The following is a 21460-nucleotide window of genomic DNA, read 5'->3' on the forward strand; positions in this document are numbered from 1 at the left end:
AAATATGTATTTACAACAGAGAAACAGATGAGTCATCAAACTGGTTTAATTGGTTGAGCTGAAACAAAATCTGCACATCTCATTAACAACCACTGACAGGATGTATGCTGTAGATAGTTGGAGCCTTTAAGTTCAACAGTGTTTCCTTAACCTTCACATTCTCCATCTGAGATATATGGCTTTTATTTTCTCTACCAAGAAAAGTATGATTAAAAACAGTATATACACAAATACATTCATATTTACATATTGCAAATGGTGTGTTACTCAGTTACATTTTTGTTTTCTTAAAAAAAACCTGCTCGGACCGGAGAAAGGTACATGAAATAGGACTCGTAGCCTCCTGAACACACCTTGTACACAAGCAACTTAGATGGCCTTCATTGTTTTAGTTTTTCAAATGTGATAAAACAAAGTTAGAAACCTTTAAGTCACGAAAAGAACACAAACATTGTCAAACTTCTTTTCTTCCTAGTAGAAACACAAATGTGGAAATTTAACGAAATACTGATTAACTACATTTACAGTGATGCAACAGGGGAAAGATTGAAGTGTCTCAGAACCATAACGGAGTGTCCATAAAACTGACTAGGACACGTTCTTGTCGTTTTCTGCAGTTTTCTCTCTCTCCTTGGGTGGATCGTGTTTACTGTCCTTTTTCTCCTCTCTCTTTTCTCTGCTCCTGCTCTTGTCCCGACGATCCCGGTCTTTGTCCTTGTCCCGATCTTTCTCTCTGTCTCTGCCCCGGTCTTTCCCACGGTCTCGGTCCCTGCTTCGGGATCTGTCCCTTCTCCTGTCTCGTTCGCGGTCTCGTTCGCGGTTTTTCCCTCTGTCACGGTCGTGGTCCCTCCTGTCGGAATCCCGAGGCCTGTCTCTCTCCCTGTCTCTCCTCTTGTCGGTGTCTTGGTCTCTGTGCCTGTCGCCCTCCCTCCCTCTGCTGCGGTCTCGTTCTCGGACGCGCTCCGGATCGCGGTCTTTTTCTCGGACGCGCTCCGGATCGCGGTCTTTTTCTCGGACGCGCTCTGGATCCCGATCTTTTTCTCGGCTAGTCTCTGGATCGCGGTCTTTTTCTCGGACACGCTCCTGATCCCGATCTTTTTCTCGGCTACACTCGGGATCACGGTCTTTTTCTCGGCTACGCTCCGGATCGCGTTCTTTTTCTCGCTTACGCTCTGGATCGCGCTCTTTTTCTCGGCTACGCTCCGGATCGCGCTCTTTTTCTCGATTACGCTCCGGATCGCGCTCTTTTTCTCGATTACGCTCCGGATCGCGTTCTTTTTCTCGATTACGCTCCGGATCGCGTTCTTTTTCTCGATTACGCTCCGGATCGCGTTCTTTTTCTCGGGTACGCTCTGGATCGTGATCTCTTTCTCGAGTGCGCTCTGGATTGTGATCTCTTTCTCGGATACGCTCAGAGTCTCGGTCCCTTTCTCTGTCTCGGTTACGTTCAGAGTCGCGGTCTCTTTCTCTTTCGCGGTTACGCTCCGGATCACGGTCTCTTTCGCGGTTACGCTCCGGATCTCGATCTCTTTCTCTGTTACGCTCCGGATCTCGATCTCTTTCTCTGTTACGCTCCGGATCACGGTCTCTTTCTCGGCTGCGTGCCAGATCGCGGTCTCTTTCCCGGCTGCGCTCCGGATCGCGGTCTCTTTCTCGGCTATGCTCTGGATCGCGATCCCTTTCTTGGCTACGCTCCGGATCGCGGTCCCTTTCTCTGGCTCTATCCCACTCCCGCTCTCTGCTCCACCGCTTGCCCTGACCTCTATCCCATGAGGGCCTGCCGGCGTGGGGGACTTCCCGCTCTCTTTCTCTCCGGGGGTCCTCGGACAGCTCCCTCTGTCTTTCTTCAGAGGGTTGTGAGAGACCAGAAACAGGTTCTCTGTACACTCCTTCAAAGCGACTGAACCGATCTCCAATGCGGGGCTCTGAGCCTTCTCGAGTGGCACTGGTCCTACGCCTCATTTCAGGAGAGTAGCGTCGCCAGGGATCGTCCCGGTGCATGTCAGGACTGTGGGCTCCCATGCGACTTGGAGGACCTATGGGAGCCTCTGGAGGAGTTGGCAGTAGGGGCCCACTGTGTCGAATAGGTCTAGCCTCATCAGAGAGTCTATCTAAGCGGTACCGCTCAGATCCCCCAAAACGTGGAGATGGATGGGGTCTAATCTCCTGAGGGAGAGGACCTCGGTGGTCGTCGAAAGAGCCTCGAAGTGGTGGTGGTGGTGAGGAGTGTAGTCTGGAACTCTCGTGCTGGTTATGTAGACTGAAGTGCTGTCCGCTCATCTCGCCACTGGAAGGTGGGCCTCTTCTGTCCTCATACTGGTTAGGTGGAGGTCCCCGGTATGCTGGAGCTGGCGGGGGACCATGATTGTCTTTAAAAATATGGTGAGGGCTTTGATTCTGGTCCACATTGAGCTTGAAAGAATTAGAATTGTCTCTGTTATACTGTTCTGCAGGGCCTCGAGGTTGGTCTACCATCGGGGGTTGAGCCCCATGGTCGCCATACTGAGATGGCGGGGGACCCCTGGGCCCAGGGTAGTGGGACGGAGGAGGGAGTCTGTTTTCAAAGTGAGGTGGTGGAGGTGGCCCCGTAAAAGGTGGAGGAGGACCTCTGTTTGTAGGGTAATTAAATGGTGGCGGGGGACCAGTGAATCTTGGTGGCGGTAAACTATTCTGTCCATCAAAAGCAGGAGGTGGGGGAAGGCCTGGAGGGAGGCCTTGCTGTCCGATATGCTGTGGGGGAATGGAAGGATTAAATATTTGAGGAGCAGGGCCTCTCTGGGCCATTGGAGGGAATGGTGGTGGTGGTCCTCTGAGAGGCATGATATTCTGGGGTGGTGGTCGAGGCGGAGGCGGCTGCTGCTGCGGCGGCGGCTGGGAGCCTGGCCATTGGTTTTGATAGGGAGGGTATGCAGTCAGAGGTGGACCATATTGCAGGCTGTTGTCACTCTGCATCGGAGGACCACGTACAGGGGGAGGAACATGGATGGGTGGAGGGGGTCCCTGCATAGGAGGGGGGCCTGACATTGGAGGAAGACCCTGCATGGGTGGAGGCATAGACATCGGCAGCGGCCTCATCATCAGGCTTTGACCCTGTATCGGGTGTGACGGGGGGAAGTTGGATGGCGGGGGAATGTCAGCCGGAGGTCTGTACTCGCCGTCGAAGCCCGACACTGTCCTGTGATGCGGCATGTGATGGGACTCGTGGGATTTATGAGAGTCAACCTTTGCACTCTGAGTGAGTACTGGGATTGTTGACGTTATCGTGGAGGAGTTTATAGGCTCACTATAATAATTTGTTGACGCTGCATCTTGGCTATTCTCCTCATAATCTGACTCCTCGTTAGCTTTTAAAATACTGGCAGCATTTGGCCAAATACTGTACTTGTCCATCTCAGTTTCGCCCTTGATTGGCTCAGCTTCCTCAGTTTTCACGTCGTCCATGTAGTTGACCTCCATATCGGGTTCCACCTCCTCTCCTAGTAACGGAATCGCTACATCCGTCATGTCCGACTGCATGAAGGGTAGTGTCTCACTTTTCACTTCCTCCCGAGGCGGCGATGCCTCCGGGGGGCCTTCAGAGGATTCAGCGAGTTCAGTTACATTAGGCAGCTGAGGTTCTTGAACCACAGGTTGTGAGACAGGAGTAGAATCCACCGACGGAGCAGATGTCTCCTCTTGATCCTCGGGTTCATCGGTCGGTTTCTTGCCGGTTGCAGCCTGGCGAGGATCCCGGCTCTGTCGGGGATCTCTCCTCTGGTTAATCAAGGGAGCAACCGATGAAGACTTCACCAGTTCCTCAACCTTCTTGCCAAGCTGCAATAGCTGAGTACTGGCCAAAAGAGATTTGGTAGGTTGAGATAGGAGTGCTTCTGGAAGTGTCAATGAGGCACCAGGTGTCCCTGTAGATGATATTTGCTGCTCTGCCTGTTTCTGGAAGGCCTGTTCCCCAAACTGTTTAAGGCTCTCCAAGATCTTTTGTGGATCAGCTATAGATTCAGTTGCAACCTTAGCTTGTACTACAGGTACTACAGGTTTGACATCTTCAAAAATGGAGTCATCTTCTGGGTCATACGCCACGTCATCGCCTTCGCTCGTTACTTCAGGCTGCTTAGAGGTTTCAGTTATGCTTACTACCTCTACAGACTTCTTGAGGGCATTGTAGCCCCTACTGGGGTCATACTCTTCTTCCGGATCATATGGCCGGTCATCTTCATCCTCCTCCACCTGTTGCTCTTTAGAAAGTGCAAACTGCTGCACAATGGGGTCTAGCATTGTAGAGGTCGGGATGGAGAGTTCCCCACCCAGATCGGATGGAGAGTTGGAAGCTTCCGAGTCGTGCTTTTTCTTCCCGAAAAGAGAATTGAGGATGGTCTGAAGAGGGGTCGCATTTGCTGCAGAGGAAGCGACAGAGCTGGATGATGAAGGGGAGTCCTTGCCGGTGGTGGTAGATGTGGCTGTAGCTTTGACAGAGGATAAAATGGAAAAGACCGAGGAGGTGGGCAGACTGCTGCTCGAGGTCTCAGAGGAGTGAGATGGAGGCGACCCCGGAGGGGTTTTGCTATAGGAGATTTCAAGACTCTGCCGGGTATTTCTTTCTGTTCTGACTACAGCAGATGGCTTCAGGAGGCCAGTGTCTTCTGGCTCTTTGGTTTGAGTCTTGAACCGTTTTTCCTCAGCTTCCAACGGAGCACCAGTACGCTTTCTGTCCTTCTGGCAGATCAGCAGACCCAAGAGGATGTTGGGACGAGCTGGTTCAAGCCCTGCAACACGGACAAAAGAAGAATCAAACAATTAGAACATTAGAAAACATGTGAATGTGAAATAACATGTCATTTCACAAAACAGCCATTCTTTCTACTAACCTACAAAAAGGTTGATTCCGTATTTCTGATGAATTGATTTCAAAAAGGGGATGAAAACGGGTGAAATGAGAGCTTCTAAAAAAAGTTCTGAGCTATAAGAATAATCTATCACTAAATGTTTATCAGATATTAAACCAACTCAACTCTCCCTTGTGTATCCTTTTATACAACAAATGGTCAATATTACAAACTGTGCAGTTTTACAGTTTAGTTTGTAGTCATCAAACCTGTTTGTGAATGAAAAATAACAAATGTAGAACAACAACAACATTTGTCATCAGCAGGCTTGTGTTGGTTATTGATGCGATTCTTTCGTAGACGTCCTGCCAGATGGAACCAAGAGTCAAAATAAATGAAATAAGATCGCCCTAAAGACTCTGGAAATTGCCAAAACATGACTGACAGAAAGACCTCAAAATGTAAAGTGTAATACAATCCTGGTTAATCTGCAGTTGGGTGCATACATTAGGTCCTATTAAAATGGGATTTAGGATCAGAAAACCAGACAAATTCCAGATGTGGGATTTTATTTTTCTGAAACTATTAATATATATAATTAATGTTCTCTTCCTGAATCACATTATGCAGCAGGTGTACAACCCATTTACTTACCACAGCTGTAATAGCAATGTGCGGTTAACAGTGTTGGACAAGTTTACATCAAGTGCTGATTTTGCATTTAGGAGGATGTTCATCTCATCGAGGCAGCACGTGACCATATAAACACCAGTGTGGTATGACATGGTTGACATTACGTCATTGCAATTGATTGATTACAGTTCAATGGTGTTTATGGAGGAGCCAAGTCTTAACAAACAACAGGCTGAGACCGGACTCAGATGGCACCAACCTGCGATGCAAACTTCCTTTATTAGACATGTGTGATACAAAGTCAGATACAGAGCAGAGACCACAGCAGCTGTTATATGCACAGAAGTGTGTAACTCAACAAGGAATGTGAGTGCCCCCTACAGTACAAACCCAAGAATCAACAAGCTCTCATTTCAACCCGAGTAGCAAAAAAAATCACACTAAATATACTCACCGCAAGTACGACGACAATAAACACTATTTAAAGAGCAAACTAAATACAAATAAGACGAATTTCACCACAAAAAGGTACATCTGTGTATCCCTGTAGATGCTTACCTGGCCCATCAAACGGTAAGAGTTTGGAGGGTAACGGGTCCTTTGAGCTCAGCGGGATGAGATAGAGGTCTTTGATGCGCCGGTTGTTGTTAGCCACCACGCCGAACCGCTTCCTACTGCTAAAGTAGGAGAAGAGAGACACGTACGCCACCTCCTCCTCCTCTGTGGCTGGGTGGAAACGGATCAGGCACAGTTCCTGCAAACGCAAAGAAAACGGCATGTGAGCGATGCAAGGCCTCGAAACGAAGCACTTCTACACAAACGCAACGCGTTTCTTTCCCAAACCAACCTTGGAGAGCGAGGTTTTGAGTTTACCGACGTAGTCCCACACCGTGCTCGGAGAGATCCGTCCTCCAACGTGAATGGTGTCCGGCAAATCCTGCACAACATCGACAACACTTGCTTATAAGTATGCGCAAAAGGGTTTTTTTTTGCATTCAATTCTGATGAAGTTTGGAATGGCGCCTAATCGCCAGGCTTCATGCTGACCTCCTTCAGGTGTTCAAAGGCTCCCGACACCAGATAGGCCTTGGTCACAAACTTGGCCACGGACTGCATGTTGATTAATCCTTTCCAGATCTTCTCTTGGCCGTGGAGGAAGATTGCTGTCTCACCATCGGGAGGAGTCTCAGATGAACTGTAAAAGCCAAAACACTCAAACCATTATACCTAATCGGCTTATCATATACAGGGTTTTTCTTAATCATATTCACACATCCATATATTCATGCAATTTTAGCACACGATCTAAAAATATATTTCCAACAAATGTTAGTACACCACTAATGAAAGGCGTGATGAGATCGAGCACCTTGTTTTCGCCGTTTTGGACACTGAGGGCGGGGGGGCCGGGGGCATCGGTAGGGGCGCCTTGGGTGCAGCGTCCACCTGAGCACTGACGGCAGCGGGGAGCGGTTCTGCCAAGTTGTTGATGGGTTTTTCCGGAGCGGGGTAGGTGACGGTCACTCCGGAGCCGTGCCTCGCCATGCGCGGGTCTCTGCGGGTGATGCTGACGGAGGACACGGTGGGGGTGACGGGTGATGCCTCCTGGACTAGAGCTGCCAGCATGTTGAGGTCCAGCTGAGGCTGCGGTTCTGCGACGGCCGGCTCCACGTTGGACCTGTAGGGTGGAGGGTGTTGGAAGGGGGCGGGGTCTTGGTGCTGGTAGCCCGTGGCGACCTGTGCTTGGCCTGCAGGAGAGGCATCCCCGGACCTGGACAGATGCGGCTCTTGTCTGGGAGGCTTCGTCTCCGGCTTCTTGGTCAGTTTGGCTTTTTTCGCGGCAGGCTCGTCGTCGCTCTTCTGACCTAGAGGGCGAGAAATCATGTTTAATTCACTGGATGAAAATTAACACCGACACTTTTCTGACCTCCGCGTCTCATTTACCCGTGCATATTTTACAGTTGAGGTCGAATAGATGAGTCCTGTGTTCAGAAGTGGTGTCTTTGAGCATGGTGCTGAAAATGTCCGGCATGCTGCCGCCGCTGTTCCCCTCGGCGTTCGAGGACTGAGCCGAAGCTGAGGGAGTGGAGTAAGACTCGTCTGGGTCCTGTGGACGCAGAAAAGAGGACCTCCGTCAACCCTGGGGTCAGCCGATAGTCCTTCACATAACACCAAGAATTCTGGATATATACTATGATGTGAGGAAACACTGTTTTGAGCAAAGTAGACGAAGAAAAAGTTCCAGAAGGACAGAAACGGCTTGGAAAACGTCATTTTGTGTCACAGTTTGTAACTAAGCACCCATGCAAAGATGAAATAGGAAAGAGTGGAAAGCTCAAGAAAGACAGCGTGCCACCACTTACTGCAGCAGAAGCCATGCGAGTAGTTGAAGTGGTGGCAGAGATACATACATCCGTATCGGACGTCGGCGGTGCATCCTCCATATCCATGCTATGGGAGTCATGCCTGTTACCCAGCTTGGAATGACCCGAATGAGCTCTTGCACTGGGAGACAGCGCCTGCAGGGGACAAGCATGTACAATGTAGAAATGGTATGCATCCTGGATGACAGTTTCATTTGCAAACCTCTCAACAGGGACAAGTTGAGTCAAAGAGAAGTATCAATTACCTCCGTGGCTTCCGGCTTCTTCCACTCGGATATCTCTTTGGAAAGCAACTCTTCGGCGCTCAGTCTCACCAGTCTGAAGGGACTAACCTCTCCGCCCACCACCCGGTAGAACAAGCCCTGAGACAAACATCCCAAACAGTTATTTAACATCTCAGCATGAACTTCAAGTCGAGGCGTTCAGGCTGCAGGCAACGCTTTCACACTCTGTAAACAAACGATGTGTACTTGATCTGACAATGTACGTCGACTCACTTTGTTCTTCGGATCTTTCAGGTTGAACATGAGGGACCTGTATTTGTTCTTGTACTTGCTGTCGGTGTTCAGACAGAGGTTGAACATTTCCTTCTCAATGCCAACCGCCAGCCTCGCCACCTCAGACTCAGTCATCTTCAGATCGTCGCTGTCGCTCACCCTGGTGGTGAAGGAACGCAACAAACGTTGGCGTTGAAGACTTACAGAAAGTATCTCAGAAACGACAAAAAGTATTCTGCACTAGGCTTTGTGGGACTCTTACCTCTTGAAGAGGATGTCCGTCAGCGAGCGGCGGATGTTGGTTCTCATCTGGTTGTTGGGTTGCGGCAGCTTGGAGGACATCGGGGGCGCTGAAGGAGCTGGATGTGGAGGTCTGGAGGATGAGGAGTGGCTGGAGGGCGCTGAGGAACCCGGAGACGACGGGACTCTGGAGGATGAGGAGGACGAGGAGGACCTACTCGGGGGCGAGGCAGCCTTCGCTTGTGGCTGCTTCTTAGGAATGGTGAAGTTGGACTTGGTGACTCTCAGGGCTCCTGTGACGTGGATCGGACCAGGAGGGTAGCGAGACGGGGTGTGGACGGGCGCCTGGCCTGGTTTCTTGGACTTTGCTGCAGTTTTACTCGAGGCTGCCACAGGTTTCTTGGACGCCTTTGAGCTGTTAGTCTGAAGGGAAGACTTCCTGCCCTTTGGGGAAACCTTGGCTGCTTTAGTCGCCGGAGACTTCTTGTTTCCCTTTACTGGCGTTGAGGCCGCTATGGAAGGAGTCTCAGGAGGAGGGGCTGGTTCCTTCTCTTTCGGTTCCTTCTCACTCGGCTTCTCTTCTTTTGGGGAGGCTGGAAAGCAAGAAAAAAAGAGAAAACATTTATAAATATGCAATCATATACAATATGAGCAGCTATGACATGTAGGGTCACAGTATAACACTGAGGATCATGACTTTGGGACCTTAATTCAAACACTATTGCTCTGCAAGTTCACAGCTGATAAAAAAAAAAAAAAAATTGTGTCCACACCGTTATAAACATTCTGAAATAAACACAAAGTTGATAACTGGGCTGTTAAAAAAAGGCCCTTTTTATTTGTATCAGTTGACGCCAGATGCATTGTGCGGTTTATGGAGGTCCATTTGAGAAATAAGTGTTTTCTTTCTGAATATTATTCAGGTGGAACCGGTCTTCATACTCATAAAACAGCATAATTACCGGGTCTATAAAACCGCACGGGGAACAAATGAGTCTTGTGTAAACTAACTTGCTTATCAGCATATCCTGGGTGGGTGGGTGGGGGGGGGGGGGGGGGCGGCTGCACAAGGACCAGGTTGACGACTTCTCAAGCTAATTTAAACATGCATTCATATCATCACCCTAACCACTAACAGTCACCAGCTGAGAAGGCAATGAGCTGACTCAAAACCGTGTAAATGGTTATTTGAATAAATGCAGGCACACATAAATAAAACTATTCACATAAACTATATATCAAAAAGTATATCAACCAAGTTGCTCCAACACTTACAGTATATGGCAATACACCCTTTGTGACATCCTTTTCCGAACTAATCTGCAGATGCTGGTGCATCACCTCTCATGTCCAAGTTGCATGTTAAAGCACGCATTAACAAACTCTTCCCCTACTTAGATGTATAAACCACAACACGATTGTGCAGAGCAACAGGAAGCAACCAAAGTCAACCACCTTCTGAAGACACACCAATCAAAATGGCACTCAGCAAAAAAAATACAGGCTGTTAAAGAACAAATCAATGAGCCATAACCTCGTCCTTCTGTTAATCAGTGGTCATACTGCTCTCCTGACCTAAGATGCATTTGCTTATCAATACTGGCTATCGCATCAATTAGAAAGGGGAGAGGTGAAACACACTGTCCACATGTCACTGCAACAAACGCTCCTCAATATATATCAGATCAGGTGTGTGTGAAAAAACGCCAGCACGAGTCTCCCTCTTCTGAATCCCGAGGTCTTCAGCTTGGATCTTCTTCAGTGGCCCATCTCAACTTCTTCGCAGTATCTCCCGGTGGTCTAGTCTCCCCCCCGGCTGAGCTGCCTTCTCTCCCGGCTGTTCATCTGGGGGCTCTTGGGTGTCACATCTCCACGGTGTGTGCAGATTTGTCAGTTGCGTCATGCTTGTTTGAGCTGAACTGGTCAGGGTTGCTCCACAGTTAGCCAACACTGCTCACATAATCAATCGAGGCATCCTAAAAATCTGTTAAAACACCTTTTATTTCAAAGCCAGTTTCACCATGAGTAGTGAAGAATCATATTCAATATGAATGGAAAAACTTTCAAGTCAGCCTGTTGCCCACAAAACAAAAAACAGCTGATGTCATCAGCTCAATATGAGCCGTTAGCTTGATTAGTCCACATTAACATGAGACACCTACCTGCTGGAGAAAGGGAGGGGAGGACCTGTTTTATGGGTCAACAGTGGAGGTGATGAACCCAGGAAGTGAAGACTTGTTCAGGTGATGAGAAAACCACACTCAAGACACACGTAACCGGTCCATTCATCCCATCTATGCATCTCACGGTAAAAGCACAAGAGCTCTGCGATTATCACCCTCCGTCTCACCCACATGACCCCTTTGTACAACTCATGTACAGCCTGCCTTCTAACCCTGAGGGATTCCAAAAGAGGCACTCCAGCAATTGATGGTTGCACTTTGAAAAAAGACTCAAGAGAATCCTCTTTAAAAAAAGTAAGTCAGATTTGCTGCAGCAGAGGCCGAAGTATCCCTATGTTTAGTCAGAACGGGTTAAGATCCAAAAAAAAGTATAGAAAAGCTGGATCCTACATTTCCCATAATAGAAAAGGATGGTTTGTTAGACACTCCCTACCATTTTTCAAATTCACGCCGTCACTTTATATTGCAGGCTTCGCTTACGGATTTAAAGTCTTCCAAGCGGAGATAACCCTGGTCATTATGCGACTGCGTCCACAGGCTAAGTAGCCAATAAAATCACAAGGACTAAAGACCTTTATGAGTGCAACCTGTAGTGCCCCTTTCAAAACAAATCTGTTCTGAATTATTGAATACTTACCCAAAGCCACAAATACCACTTACCTTTTTTTTCACAGCTGCCAACATTTCATTGAGTGACAAAACCTTCACATTATCAAAGTCACAACACGCAAAAAAGATTAAGTGTAGCATACAGCGGAGTTCATCCCCATATGTACGGTTAACATCTAAATTATCCGAGCACGACAGGAAGCACATTTATAATGGAAAAGTAACGTGGTTTCAACAACAGCCCCAGACCGTCAAGGAGATACATACACTTTTTGTTTAACACTGTTGCTGATATGGGTGTAGTCTTTTCTGGTGTTACTGCAATGTAATTATGGTCGCTGGACCAGGATGCAGTGGCCGGCGGGGGCGGGTGTTCCTCAGCATGCTCATCTTCGTCGTCATCGTAGTCGTCGTCATCATCATCGTCATCCGGATCAGCATCGTCGTCTTCCTCGCTGTCCGAATCCTCCTGGGTTTTCTTCGGCGTCCTCTTCCCACCAGCGGCGCTCCTCTGGTTGGAGGGGAAGAAACACACATTCAGGCTTCTGACAACAGAACTCAGTGAGAACACTGGAGCTAAAGCAGAGAAATGTTTGACTTATTAAAAATAGATTCCCTCTTTGAAGTACTGCCAAATCTGTCCATGTTAAACTGAATAATTAACTTAGTTTTCTTAGTCGGTTTTTGCCCACCGAACACAAAAACAGCATTTCTGTATAAACCAGGCTCTGCATTAGCATCCTTTTACATTGCACTGCATGTAGCATCTAAGCTTCTCTAAACCTGGACATATCTCTATGAAAAACACACACTGTACGCTACATTAGACTTGGCAGGTACATTTTAAGGGTCTGGGCCAGCGAGCCGAAAGGTGAAATTATAGACATTGCCTTCAGGGATCCGTATTATAAGTAAAGTTCAACATCGTCAGGCATTCTTCAGGAGTAGTTCAAGTTTTAATCACTTCATCACTTCAAATTATTCATATTAATATAAACAATATGTGGCTCTTTGGGGTACGTCATTGTTTGATTGCTTCCCCAGCCCTGGAAAGTACAAATCTCATTAAAGTCCATTTAGAGATCTCAAAGTAATGAGATGATAGGACTCTTTAATCCAGCTGTGACTGCACTTTATACGTCTGTAACAAATGAGCAGTCACTGCGTTGAAACGTATTCAACACAAGAGCAGAACTGCCGTCTCATGTAAGGATTGTGTTGTTGCCAAATTATATACATTTGGGCTCATAAAAGAGGATAAGCACAACATTAATCTATATAAAACAGTAATAACAGTAAAAGCAAGTATACTGTGCAGTTATTGTAAAGGCTGCATCCTGCCAGTATTTCCAAGCCTATAGTGATCTCCCCTCTGTACCGTCACTATAAACCACAACATAAATATGATACAGGACATTAGACAAGCACAGTGTGACTGCATGAAAAAGCTTGCATTACATGTTAAAACGGCGTGTAGATTACATATTAGGAGCTATATTCATTTAGATATTCCTTTTGTTTTATAAAACAGTGCCATCTTCAAGGTGCACCTGGAAAATACTTCACTTACACAACCTATGACATCGCATCTAGAATACAATTTTCACTTCATAAAGTCACCACATATTCTCTGGGATCATGGAACATCAGTAGCCCTATTAGGTTACAACATCTTATCATTGACATAATACATTAACTTTTGAAAGGCTGCCAAAAAAATGCCAATTAGGCACATTTCCATCAATTAATTTGGAGTGAAGTGACCTCTGCGGCAGCAGTTTGATCAGAAGTGAGCGCTATAAGGCTGTAATCTGCCAATAAACACTTGTTCTTGTAAGTCAGCTACCTTTGTTCATGTTTCATGCTGTCTGGAGACAAAGACCAGCATTCACACATTATAGGAATATCCATGAAGAAGCAAAGAGCCAAAACAGCTGATCAGTCATGGAAGTTAAATGTTTGCTACATCAGAATTCATTCGGCAAAGAAGTTACAATTGCCATTATTCCATGAACTTTTTTTTTTTATTTACAAAAAGGCAAATACCACCTTGGGCAAGCGTAAAAACTTTTACGCTTGCCCAAGGTGGGCATGAGATACTGCATACAAATATGTCAACGGAATCACAGTAATTGGGGTCAAATATGAGTTCACGTATTATGAAACAGCCCGTTACCACCAAATTTAGGTTGCCACACTAAGGCACTAAATTTGTTCGTAAACATGAAGACATAATGACATCAGAAAGTAGTACTATTTATTAAGCCATTTTACTTCCAAGTAGTATTTTAGAGCAACGCTAAAGCTTTCTGAGCCGTTGTAGTCGGGCCAAGCTATGACCTCGTGTGACGTCAAAATGCAGGGAAGCAGAAGCGAGGAAGGTCGCAGACAAAACACAAAGTGGAATTTATATTAAGTTCCAAATCTGACTGTAATAACTGTATTAAGCACAGATTGATGTTCACATGTTGATTTTCTGTGATGATAATCAACGGGACAGAAAAGTACTCGCCAATGTAACCAATTCCTTTCTGAGATGTGATAAAGACATGGCATCAAAAGTGTCTACACTACTAGGACACACATTCCCACTGCCGATATAAACCCTGCACAGCTTGTCTGAAAGCTGAAAGACATGAACAGGACAGACAAAAGGCTTGGTTTTGAGTCGTCCGAGTTACCTTTGGTGTAGACTTGGTTTTCGGAGCCTTGGCCTTGTCCTTCTGCTTGGGCTCTTTGACGTCAGTGATGGACTTCATGGCTGCTGCAGCGTGTCTCAGGATACAGCCGTTGCCACAGTACACAGAGTCTGGCTGGGCGTTGTTCTCACAGCCGGGCCCGATACACTTGGGAAGGGAAGAGTCCTCCTCAGCATTCTCCTCAGCCTTCTCCTCTGCCTTCTCCTCGGCCTTCTCCTCCGGCACCTCCACCGTCGTCGGAGTCGTATTCACCTCCACGTTCGACGCCACTTTCTCCTCCGCGTCTGGAAGGGCCTTCTGCTCCGCCGGCGCTGCCTTCTTTTCCAGGGTTGGTGCAGGTTTCTGGTCTGCTTTTGGTTGGGCCGACTGCAGTAGAGTCTGCTCCAAGTCAGCACACAATCAAATTACAGCTTGAGACGAGGAATGCCATTATTTTTTCTCTCAATATCAGCTGAATTGACTACTCTTACTACATTTTTTTTTTTTTTTTTAGATAGCAATAATTATTTTTAAAAACTGTTTTGCAGTACGGTTTTCAGTTTCATGCCATTGCCGTGCCTTTAACCATTTATTTGCCCACAAAGAGATTTAGAATCTGGAGCTTTTTCAGTCCCAATCTGGATTTTCTAAACTCAGCAGCACCCAGAGACTCAAGATAATATGAGGTCGGCAAAAGCAGTTTGCAACGCAGCATGGCCCACAACAATTTTCAGTTTGTACGCTAAATCATAGATAGGAGGATTAATAATTACATTTATTTACATACTGTGGTGAAATGTAATTGAATTTGGTCCAAGCCCAAATCATTTACAGCATTGAATATTAACCTATGGCACATACTTTAAAATTAAGATTATCAGGACAACACTCGACATGCACTGTGAAGTATTTGATGACATAATAGGCACTGCAATTGTGATTTAATAGCTGGACTCGTAATAACAGAGTAATTCAAAGCCTTCAAGTTGAGATGAGTTGTGACCTACCGGCTGAAAGATCTTTATCTTCTTTTTCCCAGTTGGATTAGTAGCTTTCTCTATCCGGCCTTTGATGCCCAGGTCCTCTGGTGGTTTCTCTTCGGTTCCAGTAGTGGAGGAGATAGCCGCAGCCGCCGCCTGAACAGCTGACAGACTGAAGTCTACCCCGCAGGTTTTCTCAGCAGAGATCACAGCAGTAAAACCAGGAGCAGAGGTCGGTGCTCTGGCCTTCCCCATATCTATGCTTGTAGTGAGGGTAGACGTGGCGGGTCTCACCACCTGGTTCTTCTTTGCGGTGCAATTGGGGCAGATGTAGTCTTCTCCATTTCTCTCCATCAGGCGCCCGCGGGCCTCAGTGATGCCCACACAGTCTCCATGGAACCACTCCTCACAGCGGTCACAGCAGATCATGAACCTGGAGAGCACAGAAGTGCCACGTTGAAGTGCCACATTTCTTCAAAGTATTGGTCAACAAACATTGTTTGCAATTCCTCAGACTTTTGAGTAGATTATGGATGCAACATGAAAACTTGGAATCGGACAGCGAGTCTGACAACATGGTAAAAAAAAAAAAAACAATTTGCTATGTAAAGATATATTGGAGGAATGGCGTCCAGAGCAGAGAATGAAGTATCTCTTCTCTTTGTTTATGTTGGTATCAGAGCTTCTCCTTGTTCTGTGGATATAGCCGTGCATGCTTTTAGTAAACATGCCCTGCTACTCTGCTCATACAGCTGGTAACGCAGTCAGACATTAGTGTAGAACCCCCACACATGTTCCCCCTCAGGTTAACACTTAACTCTACTTTTGCCGTAGTTTCCCTGAATGCACCGATTGCCACAAGTTAAGTTGGACAACGAAGGAGGGTTAAAAGGCACTTTGCTGATACTGTGGAAATCTTTAAAGGGCAGCTTAAGACCCACTTATTTAAGGTGGTTCTGTCTCCGTTTTTAATTACTTTAATAATTAATTAATAACTGTTGCACTTTGTTTATTGTGAAGCAGTTTGTGATTTTACCTGTGAAAGCCTTATATAAATACATATTACCTACTAGTCCTACTCACTGGTCCGTTAAATACACACTGCAGCCATTACTATCAAAATAATAGTATAAGACCCACCAATACCTCTTGTTGTGTTTCTGGCGACAGATGCAGTAAAGGGCATTGGGGTCATATCCACCCTCGTCCGAATCGATGGATGAGGAGGATGAGGAAGACGAAGAGGTCGAAGAGTCATTCTCATCGTCGTTGTCCTCTTGAGCCCGGGTCTTCTGTATCATTCCGGAAACTTGGGGAACGGTAGGCTTGGTCTCCCTTTTGACAGCAGTGGCGATCTTGTTGGCAACAGCAGGACTTTTAACAGGGGCAGCGTTCTTATTGGCTGCCCTCTTTTTATTGATGTATGTTCTTATTGGTCCACGTTTGACCAACACTGCTGCGGGTATGGTTGTGCTTTCCTCGTCAGACTCCTCATCAGACTCCTCCGTTTCCACTTTGTCGTTTTCCTCTGCCTGCTCGTTCTTCTCCGTGATGACCTCTTTCCTCTCAGAGTCCTGCTCTGGCTGAGGCTGTACTGAATTGCTGCTCCCGACATCTTCAGGGGTGGGAGAACTCTGTTCATCTTTCCCCGCCCCATCTATATCCGCTAACTGGTCCTTCTTGGTAGCGTCTGCGCCGTCCTCCTCGTTCTCAGAGCTTCCTTCATTTTTGACTGTAACTCCAGCGCCACCTCGAGTCGGTCTGCCGCCTCGACTCTGCCTTTGGGTCTGCTTCCTTGTGCCGCTTCTCGTCCTCCTCTCTGGAGACTCTACCTTGTCCTCCACAGCTTTGGTGTCGGCGTTACCATCGAAGCTGGCCTCTGAGGCGGTCTCTGCATCGGTTGGGGTTTGGGAAGGAGGATCTCCGCTTTCCAGACTAGGAGGAGCACTCTTTCTTTGCCCCCTTTTGGCAGTCGATAGGAACTCCTCTAGTTTGTCAGTGCGCTTCGGCTGCCTGCCACTGCGACGTACAGGACAGCGGTTGTCATGGCTGTCGGTCGCTGCCTCCACTGGCATCTCTCTCTTTGCAACAGTGGACCGTCGGAAACACCAAGTCTTCTTTACTTCACTGTTGGCCTTGGAAGATTTATCCGTCTCTTCTAGTGTCTCTTTGGCCACATTCTCACATTTGGGTGGAAACTGTTCGTTCTGCTCTCTATCCTCTTCTTCGAACCCTGTGAACAAACAATCAAAGAAGGCCGTGGGCAAAAAGGTGGCATGCAACATCACAACATAGCCAAGAGACTACTAATTGTTTTGTGATCCAGTTATCAAAGCAAATTTGAAAATGATTGACTTTGGTTTGACCATTACTTGCCCTACATATTAACCCAAATTTAAAACACTTTAAAGGATCACAGAACTACAATTGTGCCCAGTATCACCACGTCCCCACCCCTTTGTTGTGAGGGGAAAAGAAGCTCAGCCAAGGTACCTTGTGAGCAGGTATCCATACGGTTCTGGCTCTGCTCTGGCTCAGGAGCTAGAGAGAGCTCAGGGCTTGCATTCTCCTCCATAGATGATGGAGTCAATCACTATTCTCAAACAGAATGTCTACAGTTAAGAGAAGAGCACAAAATATCAGCTATGAGTCACTCTTTCCATTTCATAACATGGCAAATGTTGAGGGCTGCCAGGATTATATAAATTAGGGAGGGATTGCAGGAATGTAAATAACGCGTTCCTATTACATTCTCAGTCCGTAGCGTTACAAATGCAAACACTAAAAGTTATTTTGCACCAGACAATTCTAGTTTGGAAAATCTTTGTAGTGGCAGCTCTATTGAGGGCATGCACTGTCGTCACTTTTTTTTTTTTTTTGCACCACCACCACCACCAAGTAGCAAGCAAGCTTGTTATGGCTGCTATGAATGCAGAGTAAGGCTGTAAAAGTAATGTGAAACCCGAGTTCACAAGCTTGTATTCCGCCAAGTTACTTTTAGCACAACAAGCAGATTGATGTGGAAACCAGGCACACTTTGGTGAGTGCAAATCAAACGCAGGAGGTCGAAGACGCATTCCCGCTTAGCTACAACAGCAGTGGAGAGAGTTGTCAATAAAATATGGAGGGTGTGTTGCTCCAGTGTATGGGAACATGTTTACGCCTGTCTGACAGTATCACCCAGATGTGAGTTTTTAAATTTAGCCATGGTGGAACTACTTAAAACACTCCTAATGCACATGTTTAATTTGTTTCCCCTGATTAATTTATATTAATTTTGTTGATTTGAATTTCATAGCACGGGAGATGTTTTTAGTTGTATCGCATATTGTGACCTGTTGCCTTTTGGTGAAGTGTTTGTTCAGTGTAATGTGGAAGTGTTTAAAATGTTTTTTATAATGTGAATGAAAATGTTGTCTGTGGTTAATTATTTTCTGTGGAAAATATTAAGATGTTAAGCCTTCTGCCGCCTGCAAATGTGTGTGCCTGCATTCTTTTAATCTGTAAATATAAAACACAGCCTTTTATATTTAAAGCAGTATTTTGCATGAGGACAGGTGCTGTAGCATGTTTTCTACTCGCAGCAACTTCTGTGTATAGTCAAGTCACATGCATACCCTCTATAGTCTTAATGCTGCAACTTAGACTTGTACAATACTGATAACAAAAATACCCGTTTTTGTAGTTAAAATCACAGGTTTTAATGTTTGCGTTTGGATCATTTGGGATTTCATTTTGATTTATAGGCCGAAAATTCAGATGAGAACCAGAAAAGCTATTTAATAGAACGGAATAACAAGTCTAAACCAGACTGATTGTAGAATTTACAAATTGTTGATAGTGATGATTCTTAGTGAAAATGAGAATTAAGAAAACCTCACTACATTTAAGACAGTCAAGGGCCAAACTGGCTGGTCTTTAAGAGCATGTAATGAAAACGGTTAGTGTCTGTACCTGCGCTTCTGCAGTGACGAGTAACGGTTGTTCTTCAAACAAAACAAAGGCCTTGCACCAGTAATCATCGGTCTTGGTACGAGGTTACAGTATCTGCCAGAAAGAGGAAAACACAAGTTAGGATCAAATACTCCGCTTTGGCTAAGACGCAACAAAGGTTGTTTAGATGAGAAAAGCAACAACACGTCATGTTCCATGTTATGAAAATGTTAAATGTTTTATGTTTATATAAAAAATAAAAATGTATTTGAACAAATGATTTGATGTACCAGAGTGATAATTGTACAATGTTAATTTAAGTGACTGAAAATGGATAAAAGGAACCAAATATGCAACAATTTGTTGACGTTAGTAAGAAACAGTAAATATGAAACCTTTAGGGTATAATCTAAATATATCAATAGCTGAAATAATTTTTATTTCTGTTATTAATGTTACTACTGCTCTCATTACATGCATTATTTGGATTGACCAAGTTGTTATTATCTGGTTGTACACGACATCTATTGCACTCCTGTCCATCCTGGGAGAGGGTTCCCTCCGCGGCTGCTCTCAATGAGGTTTCTAACTTTTTAAAAATATTTTTGGGGAGCTTTTATTTATCCAACGAGAGGGTCCTGGGACAGAGGATGTTATATGCTGTACCGATTGTAAAGCCCTCTGTGGTAATTTTGTGATTTTTTTATTTATAAATGAAATTGAATAGCGTATAAAAGTCTCTGCTTTTTTTATATATATTTTTTTTTAAGTATAACAGATACACTCAGGGTCAGTTGCTTTTTGTAAACACAGCATTCCTAAATAAATAGCACCCATTCACCAGTCAAGGAGGGAGCAAGAGCGCTCGGTTGAGCCAGCTAGTGAGTGAATGAAGGAACAAAGAGGTGGATCAGAATAATACACTATCTGAAGGCTTCATCATTAAGTTTAAAAGCACCATTTAACACATGGAAACCTCACAAACATGCTTCATCCTGCTGTGGTGTCTGTGTGCATCTGTATGCATCAGGGCTATGAGTAAGCCGAGAGAGGCGTGACAAAGCAGCGTTTGAGCTAGAAACGAGAATGGGCTGCACACCCTGCTTATAGGGTGCTGACGCCAAGATGACTCCCAAACATAGTAAAATTAGAATAGAAAAAGGACACACAGGCAGAGGACAGGGTCTCTGTAGATACAGACCCCGCCACACACTTCTAGTAGGTGAAATTGTTGCATATATACCTTTAAATTGAGGAATCGATAACTTGCAACACACACACACACACAAAATCAATAGAGTGATTAAAAAGGATTTCTCCAATGTGGTCACGACACAATGCCACGTGAATGGCAGGAAAACTGTTGCCATGAGAGGTGGGAGGGGCCCCGGGGACGGCGGTCAAATGTAACACGAGCATAAAACAAGCAAAACGGAGAAATCCACGTTGTACCACGTACGGATTCAAAAATGTGACATGTCGACACGGTGATGCCGTGATTGAAGTCGGCGGATTGAGGTCCAGTAGTTGCTGCTCCGACTCCGAAAAGATGGAGGCTGCGCGGGGCCTTGGTGCGCGTGATGTAGTGGCGTTAATCCCGCTCACAACCACGTATCGATATAAGACGCACGCTGTCAAACGTATACTGTAATATGTGTTATACATATATATTGGAGAAGTCAGACAACAGACTAGTGCGTTGCCTCCCGCAGTCCGGAAACAGCCGATGGTCGCCGATACGCTCCTAACCAACGGTAGCCCGTTAGCAAAGGAAATTAAACCAAGCGGCAAACGAATGTGTTGCATCACGGTACACATGCAGCAACGCCATGTATAATGTTAAGTATGCCGATGTATGTTTTCAGCTCCTCCCCCCCTCGTTGCTTATCGTCCCGTTTTGCCAAGAACTGGGAGAATCGTGCAGAAGCAGCCTGGCTAACGCGATTAGCCACCACGAGCATGGGCGAGCTAACGGCAAACCTAACCTGTAGCTACTAGGCTTTTTTTAAGCTAACCCTCAAAATGGACGCACGTAAAGTTAAGTATAAAACAACACGGACCAAGGCTCGTTTTGTAGCAAGAGCCATATCCAACTAACCAACGCAAACGACTCGATACATTTAATGGCGTAGTTTTGCGGCAACTTACCCAAGTTAACGTTACAGCTAATGTCAGGCGCACGCATAACGTTGCCTCGAATGCAAACGACAAAACCCGCAGCAGAAACACAACGGATACACGGATTTACCCCTCAGAAAATACCAATACTACTCTTGCATTGCTAAAATATAAAATTGTTGCATTGTACCCACCTACACGACAGAAATACCGATGATATGCCCTCGCTCTTCGGTCAATCCTCCATTTTCCATTCCCGCTGGAGCTAGCTAACTGACTGCGGCAGATGGCTGACGGTTTAGAGAATACTGATTTTGTCTGCAGCGCCCCCCAATGGCCAGGAGGGGAACTGCGCAGGGTAACAATGAGTTGGCCTGTATGCATA

At 46.0% G+C, this 21460-nt stretch overlaps 1 protein-coding gene across 3 annotated transcripts; it reads right to left on the reverse strand.

Moving 5' to 3' along the window:
* Positions 1-28: 28 nt before the first annotated feature.
* LOC311024091 (death-inducer obliterator 1-like) lies at positions 29-21388 on the reverse strand. 3 transcript variants are annotated; one of them, XM_084026331.1, is made up of 17 exons: positions 21270-21388; positions 18979-19071; positions 17518-17636; positions 16171-17257; positions 15052-15457; positions 14048-14443; positions 11634-11877; positions 8597-9167; positions 8335-8494; positions 8083-8199; positions 7865-7972; positions 7398-7560; positions 6823-7318; positions 6501-6648; positions 6301-6390; positions 6012-6207; positions 29-4760 (listed from the first exon to the last, which is right to left on the reverse strand). In XM_084026331.1, the coding sequence occupies exons 3-17, from the start codon at positions 17597-17599 to the stop codon at positions 589-591; spliced, it is 8436 nt and encodes a 2811-aa protein (XP_083882457.1). In that variant the 5' UTR covers positions 17600-17636; positions 18979-19071; positions 21270-21388; the 3' UTR covers positions 29-588. The 3 variants fall into 3 exon arrangements, with proteins under 3 accessions (XP_083882457.1, XP_083882456.1, XP_083882458.1); XM_084026330.1 differs by having other exon boundaries at positions 7817-7972; XM_084026332.1 differs by lacking the exon at positions 17518-17636 and having other exon boundaries at positions 7817-7972.
* Between the last annotated feature and the right edge of the window lie 72 nt (positions 21389-21460).

Source organism: Eutrigla gurnardus (assembly GCF_963514095.1).
Source record: "Eutrigla gurnardus genome assembly, chromosome: 2".
Classification (NCBI taxonomy): Eukaryota; Metazoa; Chordata; class Actinopteri; order Perciformes; family Triglidae; genus Eutrigla; species Eutrigla gurnardus.

Bases quoted from the DNA above. Each gene is read 5' to 3' on its own strand.
- LOC311024091 (XM_084026330.1), bottom strand. From the start codon at position 17,599: ATGGAGGAGAATGCAAGCCCTGAGCTCTCTCTAGCTCCTGAGCCAGAG. The intron at 14,444-15,051 runs GTAGGTCACAAC...GACTTGGAGCAG, and splicing joins AGATAAAGATCTTTCAGCCG to ACTCTACTGCAGTCGGCCCA. The intron at 4,761-6,011 runs GTAAGCATCTAC...TCCGTGTTGCAG, and splicing joins CTTACCGTTTGATGGGCCAG to GGCTTGAACCAGCTCGTCCC.